Source organism: Trichosurus vulpecula, chromosome 1, assembly GCF_011100635.1.
Source record: "Trichosurus vulpecula isolate mTriVul1 chromosome 1, mTriVul1.pri, whole genome shotgun sequence".
In the NCBI taxonomy this organism is placed as follows: domain Eukaryota; kingdom Metazoa; phylum Chordata; class Mammalia; order Diprotodontia; family Phalangeridae; genus Trichosurus; species Trichosurus vulpecula.
The window spans coordinates 114,890,795-114,906,363 of NC_050573.1; the positions used below are offsets into that span (position 1 = coordinate 114,890,795).

The 15,569-nt window shown below is 40.6% G+C and overlaps 1 protein-coding gene across 1 annotated transcript in view; it reads right to left on the reverse strand.

Moving 5' to 3' along the window:
* The window catches only part of FER1L6 (fer-1 like family member 6), a 205,173-nt gene that overhangs the window by 75,902 nt on the left and 113,702 nt on the right, over positions 1-15,569 (reverse strand). Inside the window, exons 22-23 of the mRNA XM_036739631.1 lie at positions 2,733-2,843; positions 944-1,105 (exon numbers count right to left, since the gene is read on the reverse strand). Of these exons, the coding sequence (XP_036595526.1) occupies positions 944-1,105; positions 2,733-2,843 (273 nt within the window). The remainder of the gene's footprint in view (positions 1-943; positions 1,106-2,732; positions 2,844-15,569) is intronic.

The following is a 15,569-nucleotide window of genomic DNA, read 5'->3' on the forward strand; positions in this document are numbered from 1 at the left end:
TTCTCCCCACACTATACCACTGGGAAGCATGGAATATCACAATCTCCAAAGAAAACAGACGGATGTTTAAAGGGCAGAAGTAAGCCGTAGCATATGCCAGGAAGGAGCTATGCAGTAAATGTGCTATGAAAATGTTATCAGGGAAGTTGACTGGAAAAGGATGTGGCCAATCCTGTAACAGGAAGAAAGGAGAGATAACCAAGGGGCCATCCGGGAACTCTGCTGGTGGTTGCTGTTTTGTTGTCTCAGTCATGTCAAACTTTTTGTGACCCTATTTGGGATTTTCTTGGCAAGGATCCTGGAGGGGTTTGCCTTTTCCTTTTCCAGCTCATTTTACAGATGAAGAAACTGAAGCAAACAGGGTTAAGTGATTTGCCCAGGGTCACGCAGCTAGTAAGTGTCAGAGGCCAGATTTGCACTCAGGAAGATGAGTCTTCTTGACTTCAGGTCCAGCGCTTTATCCACTATGCTACCTGGCTGCCCTTGTACGCTAGTGATAGGCATACACTAACAAAAGTTGAAGAAGACCCCAAGCATGCTTGTAACACTGCAGATTCATTGACATATCAAAGTACTTTAAAGTTTTTTTTTTTTAAAGAAACAATGGTTTTATCGTATAATTTGGATTCTTCACATCTTTAGACCAACCTTTCCTCTAGTTAGTACGACTTAGGTCACAGATTAGAAAGCTGGAAGTGAAAGAGACCATCTAGTCCAATTCCCTTATTCTTTATTGAGGCCCAGAAAAGTAAAATGTTCTGTCAAAGGTCACACCAGTAGTGTTACTGGTAGGATTTGAACTCAAGTCCCCTGACATCAGAGTCAGTCCTCTTTCCATTATACCATAAAACATATTCAGAGGCCCTAAAAACCAAACTGAAAGAAAGTAAAGCATGTCTCACACTTGGGAAATAGTAATAGATGACCCATAAGAGGGACCTACCACTTCAAACCAGTCCACTTGGACGTTGAAGTTAGGATTGTTTTTGTAGCTCTGAATCACACAGGATTTGACTCCTCTCCCAGCACACTCTATGAGCACCTGAGGGCGATCCACAGAGAGGAGATGGACTTTCTTCATTTCTCGAACACCCCAGAAGAGAACCTGCAGACAAACCCAAAAGAAGGGTCAACAAGAGAGGTTCTGAAAAGTCCATCAATACAAGCATTTATTAAGCACCCATTCTGCAAAAGGTACTGTGCTAGGCACTAGGGATACAAAGAGAAAACAGCAAAAATAACAAAATAATTTCTGCCCTCAAGAAGCTTACATTTTTTTGAGGAGGAGATGATATAACCTATAAACATACATATGCATATACTATTTGAGGAGGGAGGAGACAAGCAGGAGAATCAGGCCCCTTAGCTAAGCCTTAAAGGATTTCTAGAGACAAAGGTAAGAATCACAGATTTAGAGCCAGGAAGAGTCTCGGGGGTCATTGAGTCCAGTCACTTCATTTTACAAATGAAGAAACTGAAACCCAGAAAGGTTAAATTACTTGCCCAGGGTCATCCAGCTAGTTAGTGGATTTGAACAGAGATCTTTATGACTATATCTGCAACACCCTATCTATTACACCAGCTCACCAGGGGTCAGCAAACTATGGCCCATGGGCCAAATTGCACGTTGCAGTCTATTTTTGTATGGCCCAGGAGCTAATGATTCCTAGCTCACAGTTCACATAAATAGGTGGGGCAGGTTAGATTTGATCCATAGGCCATAGCTTGACAACCCCATGGGGGGCATCCTATCAAAAGGACCATACTATCTAAATTCTAGAGCTGGAAGAGACCCTCAGAGATCATCTTAGTCCAATCCTCTCATTTTTAAGATGAAGAAACTGAGGCTGAGAGGTTAAGGGACTTTCACAAGGTCACCTAGGTCATATATAGCAGAAGCAAGATTTCAACTGTTAAGAAAAAAAAATTCTCCTGACGAAGTGTTTTTGTTCAGTCATTTCCAACTCTTTGTGACCCCATTTGGGGTTTTCTTGGCAAAGATATTGGAGAACAGTCCTTTAATAGATGCATTAGGCTAGATGGGTTAGACACCAAGGTCCTTTCCAGCTCTCAGATTCTTCAGTTCTGCGGACTGCTATTATAAATCATTTGTGTCTGTTCTCTATTAATTGCCCGCATCCAAGACACTTTGGATACTGGGCGGACAAAGTTCTTATAAAACTTTCATATAAATGTGGAACATAATCTTAAGGGTCAGTAGTTATATTTCCTTGGTTTTTTTTGTTTGTTTTTTGGCAATGGCAAAGCCTTTAATATCTTTTCTTTCTTCAGGTACTTTGAGAACCAATCATATCTCAAAATAGCTTCAAAATCGTGTTTGTTCAAGCACAGGGAAGATGATGTCAACAACAGTGACAAAAATCTCTATTTGTGTCCTTAGAGGCATCACAAGATGGTGAGATTGCCTCAGAGCCAAGAAGATACGGGTTCAAGTCCTGCCTCTGGCACACGCTGGCTTTGTGTTCCTAGGCAAGTCACTTCAGTTCTCAGTGTCCCAGGAAACTCTGCAAGACTATTATCTGCAGAGCAAGTTTTGATCTACACTAGTGGGAGGAATATCCTCACAGAAAGTTCCCTGAATTGATGAAATCATCCGAATTCAGAATTTATGGCTAATGTTCAAATGATATCCTGCCCACTTAGAAAATTAAGGGAGATTTTAATTCCTTTGAACGTGTTGGAAAATTCCAAAAGCCTTTTCTAAGCCTTACCTCTACTCTATATGTACTTAGCACAGGACGGATGTTGGCAGGGACCGGATAGATCTGGGCGACATCAGGTGGGTCAATGGGAGGAAGATCTTGTGGGCCCGAGGAAGGAACCTGACAAACAAAGCAAATGCTCATTAGCAGGGGACAAGAAAACCAAGAGGATCCTGGAGAATGAGGACCAAGCGACTTCTCAATGGTGTTGAACATTATTTCCTTTGAACTTCATGTAAAGTACCTTGTGAACTTTAATACATAAATATGAAATATTAGTAGATAGCACTTACTACGTGCCAGGCACTGTGCTAAACATTTTACCATTTTTATCTCATGTGATCTTCACAACAACTCTGGGAGGCGGGTGCTATGATTAACCTCATTTTACAGATGGGAAACTGAGGAAAACAGAGGTTAAGTGACTTGCCCTGTGTAACATAAGTACTAAACATTTGAGGGAGGCTTCAAACTCAGGTTTTCCTGACTCCACGTCTTCTGCTTTATTCACTGTGTAAAGCAGGAATAGTTCAGAAAAAATGCCACAGTCATACTTTAGAAATGATCAGTACTATCTTTATATTAAATTTTTCTGATAAGAGTTTGGCGTCCAATATTAACAGACATTATCTATATCTATCTGACCAAAAGACATTGTCCAATAGATGAGTGGTCAAATAATATGAAAAGTTCTCATACGAAATAATACTCCAAATGACTAATAATAAAAGGAATGCAAATCAAAACAACCTTGAGGTTTCATCTCATACCCTGTAAAATGGCAAAGACGACACAAGATGGGAATAGTCAATGTTGGAGGGGTTGTGGAAAGATAAGCATACTGGTGTATTGGTGGAGCTGTGTGTTTGTGTGTATTAAACATAGTAAAACTTTTTGTGATAGTAGGAATAGTGAAGAATTGAAAACACAATAGTTGTCTATCAATTGGGGAATGGCTAAACAATTTGTGATACATAAATGTGATACTTCTGTGCTGTAAGAAATGAAGAATGTGATGAATACAGAGGAACATGGAAATATCTACATGAATTGATGTAGAGTAAAATAAAGAGAATATTAGTAAGGAAAATAATATCCACAATTACCATGATGTAAATGGAATGAACAATCACACACACACAAAGCAGAAGTGAATAGTGCTAATTAGCAAAGAAGAAGCATGGTTCAAAAGAAGAAACATTCCCACAATTCCCCTTTGCAGAGGTGGGAAGTCCACAAGTGTTGTACATTTCATATATTTTCAGATTTTTTTGGATGTATTGACTGGTTATTCTGATTTATTCTTCCTTTGTTAATTTAAAAATATTATTTGTTATATGGGATGGCTCTCTGGGAGGGCAAAGGGAAAGGATAATGAAGGAAATTGAGGTTATATAAAAATAAAAATTTATTTAAAAAAGAAACACCTATTTCTGCGATTTGGAATCACACTAAAAAAAGTAGCCTAAACATCCATATCTTTGGACCCAGATATCCCATTACTAAGCACATGCACAAAAGAGGTCAAAGAGAGGAAGAAAGGTAACAGACAAAACAAAAATTCCTAGCTGCATTTTTGTAGCAGCTAATTACTGGAAACAAAATTGATGCCAGGTACCTATCACCCGGCGAATGGCTAAACCAGGGGTGGGGAACCTATGACCTTAAGGCCACATGTGGTCCTCTAGGTCCTCAAGTGTGGCCCTTTGACTGAATCAAAACTTCAAAGGGCTGTACTTAAGGACCTAGAGAGTCACATGTGGCCTCAAGGCCACAGGCTCGCCACCCCTGCGCTAAACAAATTGTGGTGTGTTAATGGAATATCACTGATTTATAAGAATCAATTAATATGAATAACACAGAGAAACATAGCAAGACATTTTAAATCAATATATATAATATACAGAAGATATATGACTGCAATAACACAAATGTGAAGAACAACCAAAAATAAAAACAAATCTGTAATTATAGTGTAATTATAATAAATAATTCTGTCCTCCAGGAAGACATGAGAAAATGTGCCTTCTCTCCTTTAAAGAAAAGGGAGACTATAAGCATGGAACATTGTGTATCTTCGTCAGACTTGGTTAATGTCTTTGTTACTTTTAGTGAACTGCTTTTTTTCTGTTTCATTATTTTGTGACAAGGGAAGGCTTTCTGGGTGGAACTGGGTGAGGAAAAGGTGTATTTAGAAATGAAGGTGATACAAAAACTAAAGACTACAATAAAAAAAAATACCCATTCCTCCCTCTCACCTTTTACATGGAGAAATACCCAATATGACTGTGACAGATGCTCATGGGAATGTCTGACTGTATTATAGCATACATGATGATGGCCAAACAATAATAATTTATTTCTATAGCACTTTATGGTCTACCAAGTGCTTTCCACACATTGTCTTGTTTCAGCTTCACAATAACCTTTTAAGGGAAGTACTACAGGTATTATTATTCTAATTTTCCATGAAGAAACTGAGGTTAAGAGAAGTTAAATGACTTTCCCACAGTCACACAATAAGACCAACACTCTAGCCACTGCACCATACATTTGTCTTCACAGCTTTGTACACATACACAAGAGTGGAGGTGTCATTGTGTTCCACCCAAATTTCTTGGAAAGGGCCATACATATCCAATGTAGTGCCCCCCTCTCCCTTCATTAATCTAACAGTCCATCTTCCTTCAGACCCGCTTCAAAACTCATTCACTCCAAAAGGGCTTCCTTGATTAGCTCCTTCCTCAATCTGATCACTTCCCTATCTTCTGTCCTCTCCCAGGTGGCCTTTGTTCTTTAGCCTCCTCTTAGTTCAAGGTACAAATGATGTATAAACTATTACTTGTGGAAGTGAGGCTAAGCAATGCATCAAACCAGTATTATTATCATTATCGTCACCATGACAATGATGATGATGACGACAATGAGGATTACTTCTAAGTGCAGCTCCCATTTGTGAGAAATAATTATTTCTCTCTTGTATTAGCAACTAATTATTGCATCTGAACCAAGCACTTTCCTCTTTTCTACTTCCTCATCTAGAAATCAACCAGTGTGGAAAATCTTTCTAAAACACTTACCCAGCCGGGATAGCTGAGACCTAATCAAAGACAGTAAAAGAAATTTTAAGTTTAGCCTAATGGGTGAATTCCTATTCATTTGTTTACTTAGGTCTGGCAAAATGTTGTTTCTCTCTTTTTTTTTTTTTGGCAGGGAAGTTGGGTTAAGTGACTTGCCCAAGGTCATACAGCTAGTACATGTGTCAAGTGTCTGAGGTTGGATTTGAACTCAGGTCCTCCTGACTCCAGGGCCGGTGCTCTACTCACTACGCCACCTAGCTGCCCCTGTTTCTCCCTTTTGTTAGACATGTGATATGGAAATTGATAAGTCCTTTTATTAATTAACATGTTGGCATTTTTAATAAAATGGTTATCATATCTCATCATGTCGCTAGAACCTTTTCAAACACCACACTTTACTTTACTAAGTACAAGAAGCATTTGTAAAAAGTAGGATTGATCTGATTTGTGGGAGCAGTTGGTCAGTCAATAAACATTTATTAAGCACTTACTATGTGTCAGGCCCTGTGCTAAGTGCTAGGGATACAAAGAAAGGTAAAAGATAATCCCTACTCTCAAACGACTCAGAGTGTAATAGAGGAGACAACAGGCAAACAACTGTGTACAAATATGATATATACCTGATAAATTGGAAACATTCAAGAACCAGCTCTGAATAAATGTTTTTTTGAATTGAATATGCAGCTTTATTCTTCAATGGTTGCTTTGCTGCCTTGATCCTAAATTCTTAAAGCAGTGACTGTTAGGTTTAAATACTTTCTCTCTCCTCTAGCATTTGAGGTAAGGCTCTGCACCCAGAAAGTGCCTGATAAATATTTTTTGGCTGAATGACACAAGGTGCCAGGAAAAGAAAATAAAAAAGAAATACAAAAAAAGTATGCTAGAAAGAGTATATTTGAGCTTTAAGCCAGGGAAACCGGATTTCCTGTCATTTCTGCTTCCCACACAGCTGGTGTTTTGGCAGAAGCAGGTGCGGTTGAGCTTATTACCAGGAACAGTCACAGGAAAAAAGAATCTTTCTGAGTGGGTCAGACACCAGGAATGCAAAGCAAGCTCAGGATAATTAAGGTTCCAAATGGATTGGGCTGTATACAGGAGCTCCTCAATAATAAGGATGAATCTCTGACACTGTGGTAAAAAGTTAAGCAATCCAGTGTCCAAAATTGTATATAATCTAGAAAGCCACTAATCAATTCTCCCTGCAGAGAGTAAAGCCACAGAACAGACGCAACCCGGCTACAATTTCAAGTTTTATCCTGAAAACAGAGCACCATATGTTTCCTCTTCCTGGGGCTGGTTAATGAGTTTGGCCAATGAGATGCTCTGGATAGGAAAACGCCCCAGTTGAATTCCTGAGAAAAGCTCTGCCAGTCATAGCCAATCAGTTATTTCCAGGGCAATTCAAACCAGGAGGGATCCCAAAGCACTTTACAGATTGAACTAATTAATGGATTTGCTCCAAGCCAACATGCAGCTACTTTTGCAGTGGGATAATATCTGGTTATCGAATAGGATGGTGTACTGAAAAGACTAGAGCAACTGTTACAGTGAGAATTTCAGATAAGCAGATGGGGTTGGTTCAAGTCCCAGACTGGCTAAAATACCACCAATGTAGGCCAACACTCAAAAGATCAGTACTACGTTGTCCTCATCTAGTTCCATGGAGCTTAGTGACAACCCCCAGGAGAAAATCCAGATCTGTCCCCCACCCTATCTGAATTCCACTTAGACCTCTAACCTGGTTCAGTTCCTTCCTGATTCTAGATTATTTTTCTACCTTCATTCACCCCAGCAGCCTTCTCATGGTGGAGACACCTCCATTCTGGTAGCTTCTCCCTTCATCTGTGGTTTCCATTTGAGGAAGAACCTCCAGCTAGCTATGTTCACCTCTAGCCTGACTCAGTTCCTAACGGTCCTGACCTAACCCTTAACTCAGGTACATTTCCCCCCACCCACTTTAGCCCATTTTTAATGTATCGTCTCTCCCTATTAGAATGTAAAGGGCAGCTAGGTGGTGCAATGGTTGTTGTGGTTGCTTGTCCCTGACATCAGGGAGGTGATGCCATGACATGTAAGTGAATTGGATTTAAGTGAGGGAGGGCTATGCAAAGTCACCAGTCTCACTTTTTCCTTGGGTGCATCGGATAGAGCGCAGGGCCTGGAGTCAGGAAAACTCATCTTCATGAATTCAAATCTGGCCTCAGACACTTACTAGCTGTGCGACTCCGAGTAAGTCACTCAACCCTGCTTGCCTCAGTTTCGTCATCCATAAAATGAGCTACAGAAGGAAATGGCAAACCATTCCAGTATCTTAGCCAAAAAACCCCAAATAGGGTCACAAAGAGTCAGACATGACTGAAAGCAACTGAACAAAAATTAGAATGTAAACTCCTGACTTTTTCTTGTATTTGTATATACTCTCAGAGCTGGAGACAGTGCCTTTCGCATAGCAAGTTTTAATAAAGGCTTTATCTAATCTAATCCTCACACCAAGACACCCACAATGCAGCATGCATTTTGAAGTGTTATAATACTGTAATGTTTCTTATGGAAATGAGGTCAGTAAAATCAGGCACAGATAAATGGAATGCACAGATAATCCAACAAGTTCTTTGTAGTCACAGCAACCTCCAAGACGAATGCTTTTGTTTGAACATTTAATGAGAAATAATGTGGGCTGATACATAGATCCTAGAATCATAACATCTTAATATGACAGTATTGCAAGAAACCCTTGCCATGGAATCTAATAACTACAACGTTCCCCCTTGAACGCACTACAACGATGGGAAATTCAGTAGCTCCTAAGGGGAGCTCTATACTCTGGTTGACTTTTATGGATAGGAAGTTACTTCTCAGGTTCAATTAAAATCTACCTTACTGAAGTGTCTATAAATTGGCTCTAATTATGCCTTCTGGAGCAGCACTGTAATGGTCTAGCCTTAGAATCAGGAGCATCTGGTTTCAAATCCTACCTTTCAAACCTACTAGCTACATGACACTGGGCAAGTCACTTGGTATCTCAGTGGCCAAGGCAACCCTCTAAGACTATAAGTTACACAGTAACTGATCTATACTTGTGTAAGGAGTTTCCATACTGCATGTTCCCCACCATGATACAATTACAGGCCTGGGATGTGCAAAACAGAACGGAGTCCTAGAGAGCCAAGCAAACCGTTTGGAATTAAAGGTCCTGGGTTCAAGTTCAATTCTCCTATTAACTATCTGTGTGACCCTGTAGTAGCAATTAGATTTGAAGATCTTTCCCGTCTGTGACCTGCTTATGTCACAGGAAGCTTAAGCCACATGTGGTAGGAGGAGCTTCTTGGCAGCAAAAGGAAGTTATGTCACAGGAAATGCAGAGGGAGGGAGGGAGGGAGGGAGAGAGAGAGAGAGGGAGAGAGAGAGAGAGAGACAGAGAGAGAGAGAGAGAGAGAGAGAGAGAGAGAGAGAGAGAGAGCAGTTATGGCTGCTAATGGCTGCCGTTGTGATGGTTAGAGCTGAACAGGCTGACTCAGCTGTACTGTGAGTTTGTTTTGTGGAAGACCCCAGCAGGGGGTCAGAGAGGTTTGGGGATGGTGAGGCTCCATGTTGTGATATTATGTATTAAATGCTTTACTACAGTGACAGATTGGATAAATGGCTTGTGGGATATGGTTTCTGGTGTCTGAAGAAATGGTTTACTTCTTCTACCTTCTATGTGGAGGGTCTCGTATACTTTGCAATACAGAACCACATAGGCATTTTGACAATTATCATCTACATTGTTATTAGTGCCTTACTGGTACAGACCCTGGGCAAGTGACCCTTTCTCCACTTCCCCACTTATAAAATGAGAGGGATGGGCTCTGGGGGTTCTAAGGTTCCAGATCTAACATTATATGGTTCTGTAGGATATGATATAATCCTTCTTCCACATAAGAGTTCTTCAAATGCTTGAAGGCTATCATCATCTTCTAATTTTTCTTTTCTCCAAATCAAATATACTAGTTCCTGCAAGAAATATTCAACTAACATGGGTTCAAGACCTTTCATTAGCCAAATAGTCCTTGTCTAGATGAGCTCCAGAGTGCCCATATTCCTCTCAAAATGTAGTATCCAGAAGTGACTTATTTATCTTTGCATCCACCCCCCCCCCATAACCTAACACTGTGTATGGCGCAAAACAGGTATTTAGTAAAATATTTATTGAATGAACTGAACAGTAGTATCTGGGTATGGTCTAACTAATTTAGACATTTAAATTTTATTTCCCCTTCTCAAAGCATGTATCTCTGACCTTGTCACTCTCTGACTCAATAAACTCCAGTGGTTCCCTATTGCTTCATTAGTACCAAGAATTTCCATAAGGAAATTCCTTCTATCAGTGTAAATCAGCATTTACTCTGCAACCAATAGTCTTGGAAAGTTGCCTGGGGGGAGGGGAGGAAGTGATTTGCTCATGTTCACACAGTCAATGACTGTCAGAGGCAGGATTTGAACCTCAATCTCCCTGACCCCAAGACTGGATCTACCCATTAGGCCAAACCTGCTTCTCTGAGATAAGAAATGCTTTTGGAAGTGACTTGAGGGAGATGTTGCATGTAAGCCATTTTATGTGTCCGAAATAGAACTTGTTATCTTCTCCATAAATCCCGGCACCCCAATCCCAATTTCTGTATTTCTGTTGAGAGCACTGCTATCCTCCTAGTCACCAGGGTTCACTACCTCAGTCTTCCCTGATGCTTACATCATCATCATCATCATCATTCTCTCTCTCTCTCTCTCTCTCTCTCTCCCTCCGTCCCTCCCTCCCTCCCTCCCCTATCCAATCAGTTGCCAAGTTTGAACAATTCTAAATCCCCAACATATCTTGCTTTGGCCTCCTTTTTTCTAACTCAAATACCAGTCCAATTCTGTTCTTTATTACTTCTTACCAGGACTGTTGCAATAGCTTCCTAATTCATCTTGGCATTTCTAGTGTCTTCCACTATCTGAGCCATCCTCACTATACTTTTCAAAATATAGGATGTCTCAAAAGTCTTAATGCGATTTCAAAACTTTAAAATGTACTATGACTTTTGGGACACCCTGTATTTTTCCCAAGGCATGATTCTGCAAAAACAAACAAACAAACAAAAACCTAAATGGATCTCTGTCACTGAAATTTATGGCTCCCCACAATTTGGGTTCCACCTGTCTTTCCAGACTTATTTCAAACTATTGCTGATTCACACAGTCTTTGTCCCAGGCAAATTGTCATATAATTTGTTTCTTTGCACAGTAAATCAGTCAAAAAGCATTTATTAAACCTTAACTATGTGCCTGGCACTGTGCTAAGTGCTGGTGTCATAAACACAGAGCCCTCAAGGAGCTTCCATTCTAGCGGGGAAAGCAATACATAAAAAAGAACTAAAAAATGGGAGGGGGTCAAGGTGGAGGTGATGAAGTCTGAAGAATGAAGGATAAAGTGGGCTGGATTCTTCCTCAAAATAGAGCTTCTGGGAAGAACTCACCAATGGGGAAAGGGCAGGCATCTAATGTCTGCAATTCACTTCCTCCTCATCTCTTCCTCTTAGAACAGTGAGCTTTCTTCAAAGCGTAGCTAAGATTCTCCTCCCTACTCAAAGCCTTTATTGATCCTCACAATTGCTAGTGCCCTCTCTCTTCAAATTACCTTGTATTCATTTGGATGTGTACATGCCTCAGTTTTCTCATCTATAAAATGGGAAGCATGGTACCCATCATTTCTGCCTCACTGGTTTTCTGAGATAAATGAGATAATGTAGGTAGTGCTTTATAAACTTTAAAGCACTAGATAAATGTCAGCTGGGTAGCTAAGTGTAGACAGAGGCAAAGTAGGCAGAATAGATAGAGCGCCAGGCCTGAAGTCAGGAAAATTCACCTTCCTGAGTTCAAATTCGGCCTCAGACACTTATTAGCTGGGCAAGTTACTTAACCCCGTTTGCCTCAGTTTCCTCATCTGTAAAATGAGCTGGAGAAGGAAATGACAAAGCACTCCAACATCTTTGTCAAGAAAATCCCAAATGGGGTCACAAAGAGTCAGATACGACTGAACAGCAACAAACATCAGCTATAATAATGATAATGATTATGGTATGTCCAGTTGCCTCTCTTCAATAGAACATAAACTCCTTGAAGGTAGGAAAAGCTTCGTGTGTGTGTGTGTGTGTGTGTGTGTGTGTGTGTGTGTGTGTGTGTGTAGCCCTGGAGCCAAGGACCCTGCCTTTGACTAAATATACGTTTTTTGTATTGTACTAGGATTGACTCAAGTGAACAAATGAGAAAACGGAGGTTGTTATTTACACCAGTTTTCAAAGTTAAGAATGATAGGAGCCCCCATGAAGGACACTTGCCTCTAAATGTCACTCTCTTTTCACTGCAGGAGCTGTTATCCCGATTTTACTCAAGCTGTACTCATACTCCCTCCGAATAAGAAATGATCTTCACTTCCTCCGACCTCACACAACATTTTGTTTATATCTATCTCATACACTTACCATAGTTTAATTTGTATTTCAGTTTTTTCAATCAATTAAGATTTATTAAACATCTACTATGTGCCAAGTACTGTGCTATGTGCTGGGGACACAAAAAAAGGCAAAACACAGTCCCTGCCCTCAAGGAGTTTACACTCTAATGGGGGGAACAACATAGAAACAAATATACACAGAACAAGCTATTATATAGAACAAATAGGAAGTATTTAACAGAGGGAAGGCACCAGAATTAAGAGGAGTTGAGGGAGGCTTCTAGTAAAAAAATAAAAAAGTACTTTTAGTGGGACTTAAGGGAAGCTAGGGAGGTCAGTAGGTGGAGTAAAGATTGAGAGTATTCCAGGCATGGGGGTCAGTTAGAGGAAGCACCCAGAGCCACAAGATGGAGTGTCTTATTCATAGAATAGCCAGTGTCACAGGATCAGAGTATGTAGTGGGGAGTAAGGTATAAGAAGACTGGAAAGGTAGGAGGGAGCTAGGTTCTAAAAGCCTTTGAAGGCCAAACGGCATTTTGTGTTTGGTCCTGGAGGTAATAGGGAGCCATTGGAGTTTGTTGAGTAGGGGAGTGGTATGGTCATACCTGAGCTTTAAGAAAATCACTTCAGTGTCTGAACAGAGGATAGATGAGAGTGGGGAGGCAGGTAGACCCATCAGCAGGGTTTTGCAATAATACAGGTGTGAGGTGATGAGGACCTGCACTAGAGTGGTAGCAATGTGGCAGTTGAGAGTTGTTACAGAGGTAAAATCAACAGGTCTTGGTAATGGGTTGGATGAGGGGGAGAGATAGAGAAGAATCTGGGATGATTCCTAGGTTGTGAGCCTGAGGGACTGGGAGGAGGGTCGTTGCCTTCTAAATCGACAGGGAAGGCAGGAAAGAGGAAGTGTTTAGGGAAAAAGATAATGAGTTCTGTTCTGGACCTGTTGAGTTCAAGATGTCTACTGGGCATCCAGTTCAAAAGGTCTGAAAAGCAATTGGAGATGCAAGGTTGGAGGTGGGCAAAGATATCTGGGCATAATAGGTGGATTTGAGTATCATTAGCACAGAGATATAATTAAATCTGTGGGAACTGATAAGATCATCAAGTAGTATAGAGAGGGGAGAGAAGAGAGCCCAGGATAGACTCCAGAGGGACACCTACAGTTAGGGAGGATATGATCTGGAAGAGAATCCAGCAAAGGAGACAAAGGAGTGGTCAAACAGCTAGGAGGAAAACCAGGATAAAGCAAGGTTCTAAAAACCTAGAAAGAAGAGGATATTAAGGAGGAAAGACTAAATTCAATTAGTAACTTTGGAGAGAACAGTTCTGGTAGAATGAGAATATTGGAAAACTGGATTGTAAGGAATTAAGAGAGGAGCAGCTAGGTGGCCCAGGGAGTGGAACACCGGCCCTGGAGTCAGGAGGACCTGAGTTCAAATCCGGCCTCAGACACTTTATACACTTACTAGCTGTGTAACCTTGGGCAAGTCACTTAACCCCAATTGCCTTGCCTTACACCCTCCAAAAAAAAAGGAATTAAGAGAGTGAGAGGAAAGAAAGTGAAGGCACCTATTTCAAGAAGTTTAGCTTCAAAAGGCAGAAGAGTTATGGGATGATAGTTAGCTGTGATGGAAGGAACAAGGGAGAATTTTTTCAGAATAGGGCGGCATGGGCATGTTTGCATGCAGTTGGGAATGAGGCAGTAGAGAAGGAGAAATTGAATGAAAATGATAGCATGAGAATGACAAAGGGGACAATCTGTTGAAGCCATTAGACTGTAGGTACTTGGAGAGCAGGAACTAGCATTTTTTTTTGCTTTTATTTGTATCCCCAGTGCTTAGCACAGCACTTGGCACATAGTAGGTGCTTAATAAATGTTTATTGACTTGGGTTGCAATGGAGCTATTATGGTAGAGTGGAAAGGCCACTGTATTTGGAGTCAGAGGACCAGGATTGGAACAGTAGTTCTGATGCTTAATACTTGTGTGACCTTGGGAAAGTCACCTAACTTCTATCCATAAAATGAGGGGGTTGGATTCGATGGCCTTCATGGACCCTTCCATTTCTAACTCTATTATTCTTTGCTCTTCTCTCCTCTATTAGATTAAAAAACCTCCCAAAAGCAAAGACTATGTCTTGTTTGCCTTTGTATGTATGACAGACCTCTACAAATATTACCCATTTAATAAGTGTCTTAGATTTGAAGTTATTGACATAGAGCCTCAACCTAGAGGATGGTCCATGTTTTGTTTCAAGGAGAAAAAGAGAGAAAATTCCCATATATCTTTGGATCGATGTCTTAAAGACATGGGGCAGCTAAGTGGCACAGTGGGTAGAGTGCCAGACCTGGAGTCAGGAAGACCCAGGTTCACATCTGGCCTCAGACACCCTGGGCAAGTCACTTAACTTTGTTTGCCCCCGTTTCCTCATGTGTAAAATGAGCTAGAGAAGGAAATGGCAAACCCCTCCAGGATCTCTGCCAAGAAAACCCCAAATGGGTTCACGAAGAGTCAGGCACAACTGAAATGACTGAACAACAGCGTCTTCAAGAAAGTTGTGGTAGGAAGATGAATCTTGCTATTCAGTCTATAAAAAGCAATGCAAGTATTTGAATTATGCCTTTAGACTTTAGAACACCCACAAATGAAAACAAAAGAAAATAGCTGTCATGGGAGACATATTTTTAATGAAAGGTACCACTTGAATTAAACTAATTTTCAAGAGTGCTGATGGAATAATGGTTTGAATTCAAATACATCATAGTTATACTGTTTTTAGAAACAGAAATGACACCATAACCAAAACTGAATTTCTTAGTGTTTTAAAGAAAGTAGTGTTTGAAGGGCAATGTTTAAGGGAAATGTTGTTACTTAATATATTCATGCAATGACAAGCCTCCCTAGCTTTTAAATAGTTGCCTTACAGAGGGGGAAATTCATTCATCTCATTTTTCCCCTGCTGATTTTTTGACTTTTTGTTGCTGAGTTGTTTCAGTTGTATCTGACTCTTCATGACTCCATTTGGGATTTTCTCGGCAAAGATACTGTAGTGGTTTGCTATTTCCTTCCCTAGCTTATTTTATAGATGAGAAAACTGAGGCAAACAGGGTTAAGTGACTTGCCCAGAGTCATACAGGTTTTAAGTGTTTGAGGCTGGATTTGAATTCAGGTCTTCCTGACTCCAGGCCCACTGCACCACCCAGTTGCCCAAAGACCAGCATAGCCCAATGTAAGAAGATGCATCATCAGTTAGTGATGGATTATTTTGGCTGCAAAAGCTTAGGAAGGTTGA